This window comes from Orycteropus afer, unplaced genomic scaffold (assembly GCF_000298275.1).
Source record: "Orycteropus afer afer isolate SDZICR_OR568_19922 unplaced genomic scaffold, OryAfe1.0 scaffold00016, whole genome shotgun sequence".
In the NCBI taxonomy this organism is placed as follows: Eukaryota; Metazoa; Chordata; class Mammalia; order Tubulidentata; family Orycteropodidae; genus Orycteropus; species Orycteropus afer.
In genome coordinates, this window is record NW_006921603.1 from 8,109,162 (window position 1) to 8,129,753 (window position 20,592).

Genomic DNA, 20,592 nt, shown 5'->3' on the forward strand with positions numbered 1-20,592 from the left:
GGGGGACACCAGTGCTGAAGATGGCACACTCTGACATAACACCAATTTCACTTAATGATCTGGCCTTTGGAACATAATCATGTTGTTAAGAGAGGAGTGGGAATATTTGTATCTTTGCATCTAAACTATGTGTCTTATAGACAGAATATAGTTGGACCTTGCTTTTTTTTCCAGCTGAACAATCTCTAGGTAGGTTCAAACTGCCAACCTTTAAGTTAGCAGTCTATTGCAAACTGCTTTTGCTATTCAGGCTGCTTGTTATAAACCATCCAAGTAGAATAAAGTATATCCACCACATATTCATTTTAATAAAAACAGAAAAAACTTTACAAAATCCAACACTTGTCCAACATTAAAAACATAAACAAACAAAAAACCTATCAATAACTTAGAAATAAAAGGAAATTTTCTCCAACTCACAAAGGGCAACTATGCAAAAATCTACAGGTGACATTCTCCTTAATGGTGAAAAACAGAATGTTTATCTTTTAAGATGCAAATGCCTACTCACACTACTTCCACTTAACATTGTATTAGATCGGGCAATCTGCTTGCATAGAGATACTGCCTCAGAAACCCAAGCAGGGGTCACTGTGAGTTGGGATGACTCAAAAGCAGTGATTTTGGTTTGGTTTAGACATTTTAGCCCATACAATAAGACAAGAAAACAGAAATAAAGACATACATATTAGAATGAATCAGACCTGTATTTATTTGCAAAGACATAATCTTGCATGTAGAAAGTCCTAAGGAACCTATATAACTTAAAAACAAGTTTAGCAAGGTCACAAGGTACAGGGATATTATACAAAAATCAATTGTTTTTCTATGTATTAGCAACAATGAGTCTGAAGAGGAAATTAAGAAAATAAACCCATTAACAAAATTATCACAAAAAGAATAAAAATACTTAGAAATAAATTTTTAATATTGTTAAGATGAAAATTCTTCTCAAATTGATCCTTATATATAATACAATCCCTAGCAAAAACCTAGCAGGCCTTTCTTTTTTTTTTTTGTAAACTTGATAAGCTGATCATAAAATCCGTGTAAGAATAAAACAGAGGACCTAGAATAGTGAAACAATTTTTTCAAAGAAAAATGGAGAAGTTACACAACCCAATTTCAAAAGTTACTATAAAACTGCATTAATCACAGTAGTGTAGTATTGGCATAAGCAAAGATACAGAGCAATGAACCAATACAAAGTCCAGGAAAAACAAAACAAAAAACAACCTTACATCTGTGCTCAGTTTATTTTTTTACAAAGATGCCAAGGCAATTTAATAAAGAAAGAATAGTCTTTTCAATAAATGGTGCCTGAACAATACAGAGAGAAAAAAAAAAAAAAAAACTTGGATCCATACCTCATACTTTATATACACAAAGATTCAGTTAAAATGGGTAATTGCCGAAACTATAAGTTCTAGAAGAAAACAGGAGAATTTACTTTTCTAATTTGGGGTTAGGAAATATTTCTTAGATATGATACCAAAATACAATGTATAAAAACACTTTGATAAATTGAACTTCATCCAAATTAAACTTTTGTTCTTCAAATGATGACAATATTACAGTAATAAAAAACAAACCATATACTGAGAAAAAGGTTTACATTTCTATATCTGATTAAAAGACTTATATCAGAATATATAAAGAACTCTTAAAATTCAATAATAAGAAAAACAACCTGATAATAAATGGGCAAAAAATTGAACAGACACTTTTCCTAAGGAAATATCTGAATAGCTAGTAAGCATGAGAAGATGTTCAACATAATTCATCATTTGTTGTCTCTGTTAGTTGCAGTTGACTCATTTCTGACTTACGGTGACCCTGTGTGTGCAGAGTAGAAGTTCCTTATAGGGTTTCAAGGCTGTGAACTTTCAGAAGCAGATTGCCAGGCCTGTCTTCTAAGGCAGGGTCTTCTAGGGTGGGTTTGAACTACCAACGTTTTGGTGAGTAGTAGAGTGCTTAACCATTTGCAACTAAAAACGATTAGTCATTATGGAAATGCAAACTGAAACCACAATAAAATACAACTATACATCTGCTAGAATGGCTATAATTAAAAAGATTGAAAACAAAAGACTGTTGGTGAGCATGTGGAGAAAATGGAACTCTCATACATTGCTGGTGGGAGTATAAAGCGGTAGAATCAAGTTGGTAAACTGTTTGGCAATTTAAAATAATGAAACATGTACTTAAGGAAAAGCCTAGCCATTCTAATCCTAGGTATCCACCCAAAAGAAATGAAAACATACCCAGTCAATACCTTGCATGTGAATTCTCATAAAAATGTTATTAATAGTAAAATGCAATGCAAAAAAAAAGCAAAAACAATACAAATATAGACCAACTGCTGAATGGATAAAGAAAATTTGCTATATGCATTCAACTAAATATTGATTAATAAGGAGCTAACTACTGATATGTATAACAAGAATGAACCCTCAAACATTATGCTAAGTGAAAGAAGTCAGACACAAATATGATTCACATTTGAAATTTCTAGAAAAGGAAATCCTATATAAACAGAAGGCATATCATTGGTTGCTTAAAGCTGGCAGTGGCAGGTGATGACTAACTACAAACAGCCCCAGGGGATCATTTTGGGATGATGTGAATGTTCTAAACCTGAATTTTGGCGATGGTTGTACAGACCTATAAAGTTACTAGATATTATTGAAATGTGGAGTTAAATAAGTGAATGATGTTCAAACTATAACTCAGTAAAGCTGTTAAGAAAAAAAAATGTGAGGTCTCCCAAACCTATATAAGTTCATAAAAATTAGGCAGATGAATTTCAATGCTAAATGGAAGGAAATTGATTAGAGTTAAAAAAAAAAAAAAAAATTGGATTTGTGGTATGAGCCAGGATGTAGAAAAGAGGTGTAATCATTGTAATATAGATATCATTGCAGGCTTTCTCCTAAATCTAGCAGCCCCAATATAGAATAAGGTAAAATAGGAAATAATGTCATAATAATAGGTAATGTTAAATTGGCTATAACAAAGAGATTCCCTCTGCTATTAATCATAAATATCTTTTACTTGTAAATGAAGTCTATTCTTTGTGATTGCCTTTTCTGAGGTCAAAAGTAAAGGCTATGTGCCTGTGGGAAGGGTTTTAGTGTCTCCTTTGATGATAAGGACATTTGCAGTTTCAATTCTTGCAGGAGAGGTAGAATCTGAGACAGGAAATCAAAACTTGAAAGGTGAGTTTTGTTATTGTTGTTGTTGTTGTTAGTGCTCTTGAGTTGGACTGACTCATAGTGATCCTTCCTTGGGTTTCTGAGGTGACATCACTATGGAAGTAGATTGCCCAACCTTCCTCCTGAGAAGTGGCTGGTGGGTTTGAACCGTCAGCCTTCTGGTTAGCAGTCAAGTGCCTTAGGCACTACACTAAGGTGAGTTTTAGGAGAGGGAAAATTCTAGGTTCTTTTTGAATCTTGATTTTGAAGAGTCTATGAGTAGTAGAGACATGAAGGAGTTGAGGAGAGATTACAGAAGGTCATTGACAAATACAGTTACATTAAAAATAAAATCAGAGACAGTGAACACTGAAAAGAAAATTTAAAAACATAAATCATGGCAGACTATTCGGTTCCATTAAAAACAGCTTTCTCAGAACATGATACAAGTTTAAAATGTAAAGAAAAGGGGAAAAAAGTTCATGAAATATTCAGATTACTTGGTAGATGATGACAGAAGAAATTGGGAATGCCTGAGGTGGATTAAAATTGCAAGTGATCCAGATATTCTTGTTGAATTGAAATAGCCTAGTCTGTGATAGGATTGTGTTTCCTTTTAGTATTACTCCTCAATCTCTGTCTATCATATCCTGGCATATATCAGACAAGCAGTAGTTAGTGAATGAATTAATGTCTTATGGCTTTCAAGTCCCCCCCACCAGTAATTATGATTTTGTTCATCAAGTTATTTAATACCCACTGTCATCGAGTAAATTCTAACTCTAGTGACCCAATAGGTCTGAGTAGAAATGCCCCCATAGGGTTTGTGAGACTGTCAATCTTTATGGAAGTAGAATGCCTCATCTTTCTCCTGTGGAACAGTTGATGGGTTCAAACCCTTTTGGTTAGCAGCCCGATGCTTTTACTACTGCACCACCAGAGCACCTTAACTTATTTAATACTCGATTTTATTGGCAAACACTGAACTATAAACTGCTCCTTGGTGTCACTTCTGGATAGGCCTAATAAAAAGGCCATTAAGATAACCAAGTTTGGCATGTCCCACATTTTTGTGATATATAGGATTTTCAGAATGGCTTCTCAAAACATTTCTTCCTGAATACCCCCTTTCACTTCCATCTCCCTAGATATTTAGCATGTATGTGTTTATTTTCATATAGCTGAAAGTTAGTATCTTCATATTGTTGTATCTTTGTTATGGTGCCTGTAGTTATATATTGTTTTTATGTTCTCTGTTATGATTTCTTCAAGTGTTTCTTGTAATCTCAATGTATTGTAAGTGTCCTAAAGTATTTCAGAATACATTATACACTATAAAGAACTGACCAAATGTAAGGGATTAAAACCTCAAAACTAAAATAAACATTTTGAAGACAATGGGTCAATTTAGGTTGGATTCATTTTAAAAAGAAAATGAGAACTTAATAAGCTATAAGAAAAATTAGTATAAATGAAACAGGAAATGATCTTGTAAAGGTAATCTATAGTGATAAATATACTCTGGGCTATAATTGGGATATTAAGTTTACTCAGTAAGTTAGTATATTTTACTCAGCTTTATGTTTCATTGTTTGAAAAACACAGCATAAAGTAAACTGTAGCATTAAAAGCCAGCCTCATTCCAATTTATTTTTATAGCATAGTGCAAAACAACCCGAGCTGAAAGTACATTCAGGCACTGAGACTTAAATCCCTAATGGTAAGAGAGTAGTTCCATAAACAGATGTGAACATGGATTCTGAGTTTATTTGCTTGTGGCAAAAATAAAAGTACCAACTCAATAAGTTTTAATTTATAGGCATCTACACAGAAAGCCTTTGGGCACTTTGAACAAAACTGACTAAAAATAAAATTTCGTAAAATAAAACCTAAACTTCCCTATTCTCTGTTAACACCAGGGAATGTAAATTTCCCAACTGGATGGTGGAGAGATTCTCCATATTTCCTCTAGGTTCATTCTTGAAATTGGGGGCTATGCTCAACCATTCTTTCAGTTAGCAGCCAAGCACTTAACCAACACATTACCAGGGCTTCCTTTATGTGTTTCAAAAATATTATATTCTATGAACTCTACTATTCTACCATTGGACATATAATAAACTGAACATCCTTATTCATGCAAAATATAAATGAGAAAGCCAGAGACAGGTGTTATAGGCCTGACTTGACAAAAAGACTTCACCGCAGTATATGCTTACCTCACATTTTGTTCTTCCAGTGTCTCACTTGTGAATTCCAGTATGTCAGCGGCTGTTCCCACAAACATAAGGAGAAGTTGTGAGAGTTGGTCCCGAGTGATCCCGCCTCCAATGGGTAGAAGCCATCTTCCAATTATTAGCATTAACAGGAATGTCTGATGAAGTCCCAAAGTCCAAACTTTCTCACACACTGTAGATAAGTTATTTACAAAAACTTTGGCCTGTTTAATAGAAATGTCATACATTCAGAAAGATTATGAAAAATGCCTTCTTCCCCATGCCTTTCAGTCAACAGTTTGATTCTATGGTATGGCATTTTCAGTAGTAATTCTTCACTTCATATAAAAAGCAAAGCACCTTTCAACTAAACACTCTGTAAAGAGTGTAATGTAGTCCTCAAGATGGGGCTGTCTTGTAACTAGCAAGTAATTTAAACCTTAACATTTGCTGGTGAGATTGTATGACAACATATTTAAAGAACCAATTTTATAATCATATATCCAAATGTTTTAAAAATCATTTCTAATTTTATCATACTCTGGTGGCATAGTGTCTAAGGCACTTGACTGCTAACCAGAAGGCTGGTGGTTCAAATCCACCAGCCACTCCTCAGAAGCAAGGTTGGGCAATCTACTTCCGTAGTGACACTGCCTTGGAAACCCAAGGAGGGGTCTCTATGAGTCAGGTCTGACTTGATGACAAACAACAACAACAACAACATAATGTACTATAATAACTTGCAAAATTTTAGAAATTCCACATCAAAATCACAAAAAAATTCATAAATTACTCTTTATTGACTTCAAATCTGAATTTACTAGTTTAGGAATATTTTTAGCAGGGCACATTATCTTCTCTTTTGTTTTTTATTGCTTTAAAATGTATCTAACTAGGAAAACAAAGGGAGCTCTGGTGGCATAGTGCCTAAGGCATTTGACTGCTAACCATGGTAGTTCAAACCCACCAGCTACTCCTTGGAAGAAAGGTTAGGCAATCTACTTCCATAGAGATACTGCCTCAGAAACCCAAGGACAAAACAAAAACGTATCCATTACCTAAAGGTAAAGAAAGATAATAATTATAAATTTTTATTTCTATTCTGCATATTTAATTGTCCTATTAAACTCCGCAGAATCAATAGCCTATCTTATTTTTGAAAATACTGCTCAGTGGTAGGTGCCTTGAGTCTCTCCTTCACACCATTTTCTAATAAGTTCTGGTTATTTTGTCAAATATCAGGCATGTGCAAAACAAGGAAATGGTTCCATTTTGGCTGGAATTCTACCCTATTTTATTAATATAAGCACTTCAGAAATATATAGGACAGATCCCAATCTTTTAATTATATCATTCCTTCACAAATGTATGTGTCTTTTTGTGCATATGTTGTCTGATATATGTGTTACAGGTTTCTTAATGCTGCAGATTAAATATATCTATTAATTTAATTATATGATTATATATTATTTATATAAAGTATATTTTACAAACTTGCTTTCACATAGACTCTGACTCATGGCTGCCCCATGTGTGTGAGAGTAGAAATATGCTCCACAGGATTTTCAATGACTGATTTTTTGGAAGTAGATCACCACCAACTCTGGATGGACTTGAACTGTGAACCTTTTGGTTAGCTGCTAAGTACATTAGCTGTTTGTACCACTGAGGGACTCCATTGTTTATACATAACATGTATAATATTTGATGTACATTATACATGTTATGCCTGGTAAGTATGTTTCATGATATAAAAAATAAGTTATTTATAACTTTCTGCACTAAATTAAACAATTGGCAAATGTGTAAGAGTGAGCTGACAGGACCACTACTTGCTAGACCCTTTAATGCAGGATGAGAAAAGTTCCCACCGTCTCAATGAGATCATCTGCTCCATTGGTTTGTTCACTTGACATCAGAGTTTGATTGAAGTCTTCTTTGCGACTGGTATTTTGAGCTATTCCTTCAGATTGGCTACTACAGTACTAAGAATTGAGAAAGAAAAAAAAAAAAAAAAAGAAAAAAAAAAAAAAAAAAGAGAGAGAAAGAATTCCACAGTAAAATAGAATTTAAATGACTTCAATCTATCCCTGAGATTATAAATTAATTAGAGTTTTACACAGTATGCATGAATGTTTCCAAAAATCTGAATGTAGGCTTCAGATAGAAAATCACTTTTTAATTAATATGAGAAGCGAATGAACAAAGCAAGTTGTATTTGTCTATAGATCTGTGAGGACACAGGTGCTTTGGGTCACTGTGGAGAACTGCAAAATTTATGGACTGACAATTGAAGTTCCTTTCTTGAACCTTGAAACAATCGTAAAATAAACCAACCACAGCAAAACGTGCACAATCCTATTAAAAAGAATTCTTTCTAAGAGTTTATTTCTTGGCCAGAAACTTCAATCTATCCATGAGATTATAAATTAATTAGAGTTTTACACAGTATGTATGAATATTTCCAAAAATCTGAATGTAGGCTTCAGATAGAAAATCACTTTTAATTAATATGAGAAAAGAATGAACAAAGCAAGTTGTATCTGTCCATAGATCTGTGAGGACACAGGTGCTTTTGGTCACTGTGGAGAACTGCAAAATTTATGGATTGACAATTGAGGTTCCTTTCTTGAACCCTGAAACAATTGTAAAATAAACCAACCACAGCAAAACATGCATAATCCTGTTAAAAAGAATTCATTCTAAGAGTTTGTCTCTTGGCCAGAAACCTCTTTTTGTAAAGCATAATTTTGCTTAAGTAAATAAGCCAATTACTTCCAATCTTGCCTGATAGCACCATAACAATCAGAAAATTATCATGTTCACCTACCAAAATATATATTTTAGTATCAGTTAAGAATCCAACTTAAGTTGATGGAAAATTTCACAACAGAAGTAAAAGAAATGTTTTGTTTTGTTTTAGTTTTCTTCTCTTCTTTTCCTTTATTTTACATGTGAATTTCTGCTAGTGAACTTCTCGTGATTTTTATCCATTGAGATGCTGGGATCTGAACTAGAGACGAGGAAGGAAAAAGTATACAGGAGAGGAAAGGGGTGGCACTGGAAAATTGAACTGTAGCCAATGCAATTTTATGAATTGGTTATATATATATATATATGGTTGAAGATTTTCATAAACATCTGCAATGCTAGCATACTTTTGAAACACACCACATCCACAATCACGCATTTGAATTTAGAGAGAAATTATTTTTCTTAAAAAATGTTAATGCTGTAAGTAATGTATTTTTCTTACTTATTCTGGATACCTCATTGATCATTCTATGAGCTACTTGAAGAAGTAGAAAAGAAAATCTCTCAAGAAGCTATTTTTTCATACCCTCTATCCAAACAACTAGTGTTATGGGTAAAATGACAATAATGATTAAGAAAAATGGTCAAGTACCATTTCACCAAGAGCAAAAATACAGCTGTATGCAGACTTGTGTGTGTGTGTGTGTGTGTGTGCTTTTAGGCTCCAAGAAAAGATAATGAAGGTAAAAAATTAAATCTTTGTGCCAAGCAACAAATTCTCACTGCAGAGCAATTTTGTGACTCTAAGAACTGTAATGGACAATAGTAAACAAACTTTGACCACTTCATTTGCAAGCATGAAAGCAGACTGTATATTTGAAGTGATGACTTTGATATGTTCTTGAAATCATTTTCAGTAAAAATGCCTAATATATCATTACTTTAAGAAAAAAAATCATTCTGCATTGCAGCATGAGGTAACTTGGAAACAAATAGCTTTGTAGTCTAGGTTTGGTTGATTCCTGTCTACTTCCAGTCTAATGGGATTAACCTCCATCTGAATCTCTCCATTCGTTTTATTCTATTTGTTATAAATTGACAAGACTCTTTTGAATGGCAGCTCCATGAGGACTGCTAATTGAAGAAGTAGAAAAGTGAACAACTGGTTTGTCTCCTACAACCTAACCTGACTCGTACTGTTTTCATGGTAATATTATCTACATTCAGGATTGTATAGATAGGTACTTGTAGATGATCTAGACAAAAACATAACTGTTTTTTCATGGAAAATTCTTGTTAGCTTCAAAACTTTTCCTTTGGGTCAAACCCAGTTGTAATACAATCAAGACCAGACAGTTTCTATTTCTTTAATTGTGCCATTTCATAAATAGATCTGACTAATAGTAAAGGTCATAATCATTGTTATAACCATCTTGTTTCCATGTATGTAGACCCAGCCAGATTCAAGAACTAAGGTACAGATTTGATCATCTGGGGGAAACGACTTCTTGAAATAGGTCAGTATGTTTTCCTAGTGCTGAGTCATAGGTTACAACATTTAGGATATAGAGTAAATGGAAAATGTAAAAGGAAATTAAATTATTTTTTGCTATCATGAAAAATTCAGACCATTTTGATGCAAACTCCTCTAAAACATAGAACATGTAACAGAGAGGCAATCTGCCTTAATGGACTAGGGGTCAAGACCTAGGTTCCAAGACCTAGTATCACTGTTGATTAGCTATGTGGCCTTGGGAAAATTATTTAACCTTTCTGAGCCTTAGGGTCCTGTTCCATAAAATAGAAATATATATACTATGCCTGACTCGTGGAGTTGTTGTGACCATAAATGAGAAAGTATATCTGGAAATACTTTGAAAAATATAAAGGACTTTGTGCAAAAAAGTGATTATTATTACCACTAAAATTCCCTAAATGAATAGACTACAGGGATTGCTGTACTTACCTTTATCTGCCATTTTTGCCTTTCAAATGACATTCCAATATTTTTTATCTTACTTTTTTTCTATTTCTTTCTCTGCTTACTCTGCCCAACCCCATCTCTGGGCATTCATTCTAATTCTCAGTGTCAATATGAGTCAAATTTATTACTACTAAAGGTCCAATTTCTTTTGCAGTATGAAAATTAGAGAGATACTGCCTGGGGCTCAGAACTCTTTTTTTTATTAAAAAGAGAGCTTTTGCTTGCATGCTATTTGTTGTAATAGGATTTGACCTGTATATCAATTAACTGTGCAACATATTTATATTATAAAAGCATTTGGGGGAATGAATTGTTATTGTGGATGATAGCCATGTCATGGAATTGGATGTGAAGGAAAAAATTGATTCTAATCACTAGAGCTTATTTCCATACCCATGAAAGTAGTAAGTAGTAAGAAAATTGAAACTTGTGGCACAGTATTAAAAAGCATGATAACTTGAATTAACCAATCTTTGGTTCCAAAGATACGTTTGCTACAGAAGTAGAGATGCCTATGACTGTAATGTTTTATAAAATAGAGATGCAAGTAAGATAAATGATGTTTTTCTTCATGCCTTCATTATTGGTGCATGGTTGTGGAATTCAAAAATAGTCCACAAAGCTAAATTCCTCTCTGTGCACCTAAAGTTTGGAGAAAGCATTTTCAAAGTAAGGTTTTGAACATCTGAAATACATACAGGAGGCCTAGCTTTGCTATCACATGACCAATTGTAGGAAAGAAATCTATAAATGGTCAGATTCTCACAGATCTTGGCTAAAGCATTTTATCAGTGAAATACAAAAATATCACAGCTGCAGTTTCTCTATAACATAGTCCTATCACCTGAACTCTGATAATATGAAGTCCAAGCCGAAGTCTGATGGACTTTTACTAACAGGTCTTTCCATTGTACAGAGGCATTAATAATAATGAATCAATGACTCCAACCTAAAGTCTGTGCCATAGACTTGCCCATGTAAGAAGCAGCTCACCTGAAAATCAGTACCTGTAATATTTTCAATTTAGTACTTTTATTGGAAGCCACGGTTCATTTTTGAGGTTAATGTGATCTTCACACATACAGCCCAAGTTCCCCCAATGGTGAGTCCAATGGTTCCGATCCCTGAACCTTAGTATCAGGGTTCTGGAGAATTCCTATCCACTAAAATGGCTCCTTGAACCCCTTTTCCCCAAAGGGAATCTCCTGTAATCTGCATAGCCTGTATTTTAAGACATACTCTTTAAAATAGCCTTTCCACATTTTATTTAAATTATATAAGAGTGCAGATAATGCTTTTTTTTTTTTTTTAATTGTTGTCATTGATAAAAATGCCATTTTATAAGATGCCTGGTTGCTAAACCCTTCTCAATCTTAGCCCAGCATAGAAACTCAATGGAGCTGCAAAGGTTAAAATCAAATTTTCAAACTCCTACATAAACTTCAGGAGCTCTGGTAGTGTAGTGCCTAAGGCACTTGACTACTAACTAGAAGGCTGGCAGTTCAAACCCACCAGCCACTCCTCAGAAGTAAGATAGGGCAATCTACTTCCATAGTGATACTGCCTCGGAAACCCAAGGAAGGGTCACTATGAGTCGGGTCTGACTCGATGGCAAATAACAACAACAACAACAACATCAACATATAAACTCTAGCATAAGAAGAAAGGCCTTAACAAGATGTTATTTAGTCATGCAACATTAAGTTTTAAATAAATGCAATTATTTGATTGGTTTTGACAGATAATGGGTTCACTTCCTTTTGTTGATGGCTTCGTTTGTATTTATTCAATTCTTAATAATCTTAGTCCCTTAGAAAAGTTCATTTCGTACACTGTGAAATACTGTGTAAGGAGTTTCCTACTTTCAAAAAGGAAGTACCTGGGTCTCATGATGCATTTCAAGAAGCCATAATGATGGAACGATGCTAATCAGATACAAAAATATGGCTGGTGAAAACCTGTGAAAGGGGAAAAAAAGGATAGTTTAGGTCAGCTTTAAAAAAGAAAAACAAATTAACATACCCTGACCACATTGAGTTAAACCTTTTTATCTTAAGTGTTTATTTCAATGGGGGGGCATTCTGTGATTTCTGCCATATGGATTATAGAGAAACAAAGTAACTGTAAAAGGCACTAGCAGCTGTCATTCTCACTGAATTTCTAGTCCAATTAATAGATGTTAATTTTAATATGGTTTAATGGGACACTGCCAATTAGTTCCAGGCACAAAACTGGATATTTTGTATTTAATATGTGTTACAGAAAAGCAAACACAGCAATAGTAAATCTTCTTGGATTTTTTTCAATGTTGCAATTTCAGGAACATTGGCTCATTTTTCAACACTAACCTGGAATGCTGTGAGCCTAAATAGTAATAGCCTGTTAGAGCACAAAAATCAGATGATAACGAATAGGGATGAATGTAACGCACTGGCTGTCTGTGTCTTTGCTAACCTGTAAAAATAATAAATAAATACAAACAACAGCAGCTGAAGGGGTTGGTATTTTTTAAAAGGCTTTCTATGGTTATTTTTTGTGGCTCAAAATTGAGAGGGTGCTACAGAGTAGGCTATTAAAATCAGAGTAATTCAGGTTTAAACCCCAGTTTTGCCATTGATCTCTCAATTTGTTGTCTAATCCACAAAATGGTGATAGTCACATTTATTTCATACAGGTGTTTTAAGCTACTTTGTGTAACAAAATGCCTGACAAAGGTGGACATTCAATAATAGATAGCTATTATTTATCATCCACCACTCCTGTGTCAGTTTGTCCTACTGTGGTTGCTTGCATGTTGCTGTGAGGCTGGACTCCATGCCATCCATATTTCAAGTCCCACCCACAGGGTCATCCTTGGTGAACAGATTTCAGCAAAACTTCCAGACTAAGATAGACTGGGAAGAAGGATGAGAACATCCACTTCTGAAAAATTTGACCACTGAAAACCTTATGAATAGCGGGGAGACACTGTCTGATATATTACTGGAAAACCTCAAGAATAGCAGTGAAGCATGATATGATGCAGTGATGGAAGATTAGCAGTCAGATTGAAAAGCCCTCAAAATACTACTGTTGAAGAGATGCCTCCTCAAAGTGGAGTCAGCTTTCAGTAATGATTGTGGGTGGAGTAAAGCTTTTAGGACCTTCATTTGCTGATGGGGCATGACTCAAAATGACAAGAAGTAGCTGCAAACATTCATTAGTAATAAGAATGCAGAATTTATGATATAAGAATCTAGGAAAATTAGAAGTCAAAAGATCAGTATTCTAGGCACTAATGAGCTGAAATGGACTGGTATTGGCCATTCTGAATCAGATAAGTACATGGTCTACTGTGCTGAGAATGATAAATTGAAGGGGACTGGCTTCACATTCATTGTCAAAAAGAACATTTCAAGATCTATCCTGAAGAATAATGCTGTCAGTGATAGGATGGTATCCATATGCCTACAAGGAAGAGAAATTACACACCAACCACTAAAGCCAGAGATGAAGAAATTGAAGATTTGTACTAACTGCTTCAAGGAACTCTGGTGGTGTTGTGTTCAAGGCATTTTGACTGCTAACCAAAAGGTGGATGGTTCATCAGGCATGCCACAGAAGAAATATGAGACAATATGCTTCCATAAGTATTTGCAGCCTTGGAAACCAATGGGGGTTGCTATGAGTCAGAATCAACACAATGCAGTGACTTTGGTTTGGATTTTTAGAAACTTCTGCAGTCTGAAACTGAACAAACATGTAACAAGATGTATTGATAATTACTGGTGCTTAGAATGCAAAAGTCGAAAACAAATAAGAAGCTTTGGTAGTTGGAAAATATGGCCTTGGTGATGGAAATGATGCCAGAGATCACATAATAGGATTTTGCAAGACCACCAGAATTTAGAGAACATGTGAAGAATAGATTTGTCTCACTGAAAAACATTGACCAAAGAACAGATTGATTTGTGGGATGACATCAAGAATGTCATACATTAAGAAAGCAAAGTGTCATTGAAAAGTTAGAAAAGGAAGAAAAGACCAAAAAAAAGGTCAAAAGAAACTCTGAAACTTGCTCTTGAATAGAGAGTAACTAAAGCAAATGCAAGAAATGATGAAATAAAAGAGCTGAACAGAAGATTTTAAGGGGCCATTTGAGAAGACAAAGTAAGGTATTATCATGAAATGTGCAGGGAGGAACATATTCAGCATTCCTCAAGCTGAAAAAACTGAAGGGAAAATTCAAGTCTCAAATTGCAATATTGATGAATTGTCTGGGCAAAATATTGACTGATACAGAAAACATCAAAAGATGAAAGGAACATACAAAGCCATTGTACTAAAAAGACTTGGTTGATGTTCAACCATTTCAGGAGGTAGATATGATCAAGAAGCAAAGGTATTGAAGGGAGAAGTCTAGGCTTCACTGAAGGAACTGGCAAAAAACAAGGCTCCAGAAAATGATGGAATACCATATTGAGATGTTTCAACAAAAAGATGTAGCATTAAATGTGCTTTTCTGGAATTTGTGCCAAAATTGTGCCAAATGTGGAAGACAGCTTCCTGGCCAACTAACTGGAAGAGATTAATAATTGTGGCCAGTCCAAAGAAAGCCCATACAACAGAATGTGGAAATTATCAAACAACATCATTAATATCATATGCAAGTAAAATTTTGGTGAAGATAATTCAAAAACGGTTGCAGCAGTATACTGGCAGGGAACTTCCAGAAATGCAAGCTGAATTCAGAACAGGACAAAGGAATAAGGGATATCATTTCTGATGTCAGATGGATCTTGGCTAAAGGTAAAGAATATCAGAAAGATGTTTACCTGTGTTTTATTGACTATGCAAAGTCATTCAACTGTGTGAGGCATAACTAATTATGGATAACATTGTGAAGAATGGGGATTCCAGAGCACTTAATTGTGCTCATGTGAAACCTGTACATAAACCAGGAGGTTGTTGTTAGAACAGAACAAGGGGATACTTCATGGTTTAAAATCAGAAAGGTTGTGTGTCAGGGTTGTATCCTTTCACCATACTTATTCAGTTTATGTGCTGAGCAAATAATCCAAGAAATGGGACTATATAAAGAAGAACATGGCATCAGGATTGAAGGAAGACTCATTATCAACTTGTTATATGCAGACAATACAGCCTTGCATGCTGAAAGTGAAGATGACTTGAAGCACTTTCTGATGAAGATTAAAGAGTACAATCTGAAGTATGGATTACCTCAACATCAAGAAAACAAAAATCCTCACAACTGGATGAATAAGTAACATCACAATAAATGGAGAAAATATTGAAGTTGTCAAATACTTCATATTACTTGGATCCACAATAAATGCCCATGGAAGCAGCAGACAAGAAATGAGAGGTCGTATTGCACTGGGAAAAACTGCCGCAAAAAGACCTTTATAAGAGGTTAAGGAGCAAAGATTTTGAAGACTAAGATGCCCTTGACCCAACCCATTGTATTTTCAGTTGCCTTATATGCATGTGAAGGCTGGACAATGAATAAAGAAGACTAAAGAAGAAATTATGCATTTGAATTGTGGTGTTGGTGAAGAATACCGAAAATACCAGGGACTAACAGAAGAACAAACAAATCTGCTCTGGAAGAAATGCAGCTGTAATTCTCCTTACAAGTAAGAATAGGCAGATACCATCTCACCTACCAAACTCCCTGCTGTCGAGTTGGATCCAACTCATAGTGACCTCCCATGGGTTTCCAAAGTGGTATCACTATGGAAGTAGATTGCCCAAACTTCCTTTTGATGAGTGGCCTTGTATTTCAGTCACATTGTCAGAAGATACCATTCTCTGGAGAAGGATATCATGCTTGGTAAAGCAGAGAGTCACTATAAAAGGGGATGACTCTCAATGAGATGGATTGGCACAATGGCTGCAACTATGGGCTCAAGCATAACAAGGATTCTGAGGATGGCACAGGACCAGTCAGTGTTTCATCCTGTTGTACATAGTGTCACTATGAGTTGGAGCTGATTGGACAGCACCTAAGAACATCATTTATTATGGGGGCATTGTGCAATGAAAATGTGGCTTTGCTTTTTTGAAATAAGATAAAAATATGCTTTACAAATATTTCTTCAAATTGCGTCTTTAGATTGGTCTCTTGCTTTCCAAAGGAACTCACAGTCGAATTGTAAGTAAATAAAATTTAATTATTACTTTTAGTGCCTACATCTGATGTTTTAAAATAATCTGAAAATATAAGAAATGTTAATTGCTCAATAAATGGAACTATTTGAGATAAAATATTACCCAAATTGTATATTTCTAATCCAGGAAAGAAAACATGAACAACCCAAAATGAAAAAAGAAATTTTAGAATAACATTTTTTTTAAAGCCAATTATCCTTTTCATTAATATCTCCTTTCAGCTTCTGGGGAGAGAAAGGGAGGGAGCAAGACAAAAAGGTATCTTAAAAAAAAAAATCAATATTTAATAGAGACACTCCCCCACCTTTACGTTCCTGCAAAGTCCAATTTTGAAATAAAAGGTTATAGGTCATGATATTATTAAAATCTGACTTGGTAGATGGCTGGGCTGTAGAGAGATATCAAAAGCCCATGTTGAGCATGCTCTTAAAAAAAAAGGGAACAATTAATTCTTTGACCTTATATACCAAGGGAAGCATCAGGAGAGAGTCTTTCGTTTGTGAAGTCGAAAAAGGAAGTGAATTCTAGTAGGATGGACAGTCAAAATATGTAAATGTTTATTTGGGTATGTCGATTGTTGGCTAGACTGTCATTTTGTTGATTCTCAAATTCTCCCCTGACAGTTCTATTACAAAAATAATCTAGGAAAACCATAGACTGGACACATGATTAGCCATTGAAAAGATGTTTTAAAAAAAGCCAACAAAAACACTTAGCATTGTCTATGCATAGGTTTATTTCTGTAGTTGGGAAAAAATACTATTCTGTTTTGGTGTATGTTTAGGAATCTGGCTATGTTAAAAATCACAAGATTCAAGATTTTCTCTGTTGTCTCTCATAGAATATTCAAACTCCATAACCTGATAGTCACAGCTTCCATTAACTACCCTTATCTCCACTTTCCCTTCCGCTTCCCTTAATGCATCCTATATTTTAGTCAAGTTGAACAACTCATTAGGCCCCAAATGACTAATGTCTGCAGTAATAGGCTGAGGGACTTTTGCAATTGAAATTTTTAAAAGCTGATGGAGAAAATACAAGTATATTTAAAACAAAACATTTAAAGCAAAACATTCTGGAAAAATACCCCTCATTTCAACCTCTCTTAGACTTACCTACTATAAGTAAGAAATGGGGTCAGGAGAAGGAATCACACTGTGGGCTCAAGAATTAATCATATTCAACTCAGTCCACAGACTTCCTCCCCATATTTCCAACCCTCTTAACCCTATACCTAAGAGGATTTGCTGGAATTTCACAAATCTGTCAAATATAGATACAGATGAAGTGTATAGTATCACAAAATGATAAACAATAAATCAGAATCGGGGATCTCCATTCCTTCCTGTCTCTCTATGTCTACAGTATCTGGCTGACGTAGTTTTGCAACTGAAGTTTTAAAAAGCTGGTGGAGAAAATACAAGTCTCCATTATCTGGGGAAGTATTAGAATGTGTATAGATATATTTTATTATAGGATATAAAGAATAAATTTCAGAAATATGTAACATATGTTTTGTTTTACTAATCATAGATATCTATTAAGGTGCAATACACCTTCTGTGCTCTTATGGCTTGGTTAATTCTGATAATGATTTTGAAATAGTCTTAGAGCAAATTCCCCACACACCCAAATTATGACTGCTTGTTTTGAAATGGCCTTCTCTTACATCTTTACCCATCAATATCCGACCTGTATTTTAGGGGCACAACAAGAATTAATCTTAACATATATTTCTCTTCTGACTCAACATGTTCTCTATTGTTTTATAAACCAAACTCCATTGCTGTCTAACAGATTCCAATTTAGTGATCCAATGCACAGAATAGAAGTGCTCCATAGGGTTTGTGAGGCTGTGATCTTTACAGAAGTCACATCCTTCTCCCATGTAGTAGTTGGTGAGTTCTAACCACTGACCTTTAGGTTAGCTACAGAGTGCTTAATATAATAGCTAAAAGCAGATCTTGGTCTTATATAGCTTTATATCCCTTCCCTCTTCCTTCATCTTCTCTTCTCCCCAATCACACAGCCTTACTAAGTCTTCAGTTAACATTTATTAAACAAACGTTTGGATGCTTGAATTATGAATAAAGGGAGGAATAAACAAATGAGTTAATGGAGACTATTGGTATTTATAAAGATCTTTTATTCTCATTTCAGAAGATCTAGTAGCACAAAATTTAAAGAGCCCTGGTAGCACAGTGATTAAGTGCTAGGCTACAAATGGAAATGTTGGCAGCTTGAACCCACCATGGAGAAAGATGAGGCAGTCTGTTTCCTTCAAGATTTCTAGCCTTGGAGACCCAAGGGGACAGTTCTACTCCGCCTGACAGAGTTGCTATGAATTGAAATCAACTAGAAGGCAATGGGATGTTTTGTTTTGTTTTATTTAGTATCAGTTATGCTCTTTGCATTATGATCTTTGAGGAGTTATTACTCTGCAACAGGATCCAGTAGAAATTTTCCAAAGAGACAGGCAAATCCAAATTTGAATCCTGTCTCTTCCATACATCCATCTTTTGAAATTCACTACTGTCCCTGAGATATACTGTCCTTATATGTAAAATGTGCATAATAATAGCTTAATAGAGTGATTGTGGGGATTTAGCAAGACAATGTGTGTAATGCGCTTCACATTATATATAGTCAGTAAATGTTAGCTGCTGCTTTGCCTAGGCTCAGCTCTGCAGATTCGCTCATGGCTGCATATCATATTTAGGACCCAGTTTCAAAGGGACCCAGAGGATACTGATCTAAAAGATGGTTTCTTCAAATGACTTATAATCAATAAATTTTTAAACCATGATTATCCAAACGAAATCTATTTGTTGTTGTTTTGGGTGACCAGTGACTCCATTCCAACTCAGAGCAAACCCATGTATGCAGAGTAGAACTGTGCACCATAGGGTTTTCAAGGCTGTGACACTTTGGATACAGATTGCCACATCTGTCCTCCAAGGTGCTTGGGGGGAGAGGAGTTCAGTCAAACTTCCATCTAGTATTTAACTGTTCAAACCAGGGGAGTTTTTACACTGCTGAAGACACCATTGTTTCTACTTCCATTGGATACTAAGGCAATTGCTGTCATACAGGGGTGATTTGAAAGGGCCGTTTGCCCCTCCTGCCTGCAAGACTAAACAATCAGGACCCTGGCAGCTCTTGGATTCATCACTGGCCATTCTTCCTCACTGTGCTCTTCTATAAGGATATCATTCATTCATTGCTGGGGGCAGGGAACTAAGTGTCTTTCTAACTTACGCCTTCTTTAGACAAGTATTTCTTCTCCCTAAAAATATCTCTCTCATTTCTCACCTGATTATCATTTTCTCACAGTTCTTGTCAGCTGTGTGGGACTCCTCCATAACTACCCCTGTCTCCCTAATCTAAATTAGCTGCTCTTTTTATACTGTTCTATAGCACTTCTTTCTTTTACTTCATAGATCTTCAAATTTTATAAATATATAAGGCACTCTGGTGGCCTAAGGCATTTGACTGCTAACCAGAAGGCTGGAGGTTCAATTCACCAGCCATTCCTTGGGAAGAAAGTTGGGCAACCTACTTCCATAGTGATATCATTTCGGAAACCCAAGGAGGGGTCGCTATGAGTCAGACCAGACTCGATGGCAGTGAGTTTGTTTCTTGGTTTTGGCAGTGTAGTGCCTAAGGTATTTGACTGCTAACCAGAAAGCTGGAGGTTAAAACCCACCAGCCACTCCTTGGAAGGAAGATTGGGCAATCTACTTCTGTACTATACTGCCTTGGAAACCCAAAGAGGGGTTACTATGTGAGTCGGATCTAACTCGAAGGCAGTGAGTTTATGAGAGATTTAATATTTCAATGTGACACTTTAGCCATTGCTTATTAAATTGATGATATGCAGTATTCTTTTTTTTTTATTTTACATTTTTTTTTTATTGTAATTTGGGTGAAGATTTACAGAGCAAATTCACTTTCCATACAGCAGTTTACATATACTTTGTCTCATGACATTCACCACAGTTTACCACAATGCAACAGCTACCTTTCCACTTCCTCCCCATAGTTACCGCTTCCCAGTGTCCATCCCTCCATGGGCTCCTGCCCCCTAAGCTGTCTCTCTGTGCATAGGCAGCCCTTCTTCCTCAATGATTGTTCTCTCCAAGGAGTGTATCTACCTCAGGTAAATGTTCAACTCATATGCCTCTCTTCTGTTTGGCTGGAAACCACAGGTGTGGGTTCAATTCCAGACCTGAAGGGCAGCTAGGGGCCATAGTCTCAGTGGTTCCACCAGGCT

The 20,592-nt window shown here is 35.4% G+C and overlaps 1 protein-coding gene across 1 annotated transcript in view; it reads right to left on the minus strand.

Moving 5' to 3' along the window:
* The window catches only part of TMEM26 (transmembrane protein 26), a 59,854-nt gene that overhangs the window by 13,439 nt on the left and 25,823 nt on the right, over nucleotides 1–20,592 (minus strand). The window contains exons 2-4 of the mRNA XM_007959385.1: nucleotides 12,028–12,106; nucleotides 7,282–7,395; nucleotides 5,414–5,634 (exon numbers count right to left, since the gene is read on the minus strand). Of these exons, the coding sequence (XP_007957576.1) occupies nucleotides 5,414–5,634; nucleotides 7,282–7,395; nucleotides 12,028–12,106 (414 nt within the window). The remainder of the gene's footprint in view (nucleotides 1–5,413; nucleotides 5,635–7,281; nucleotides 7,396–12,027; nucleotides 12,107–20,592) is intronic.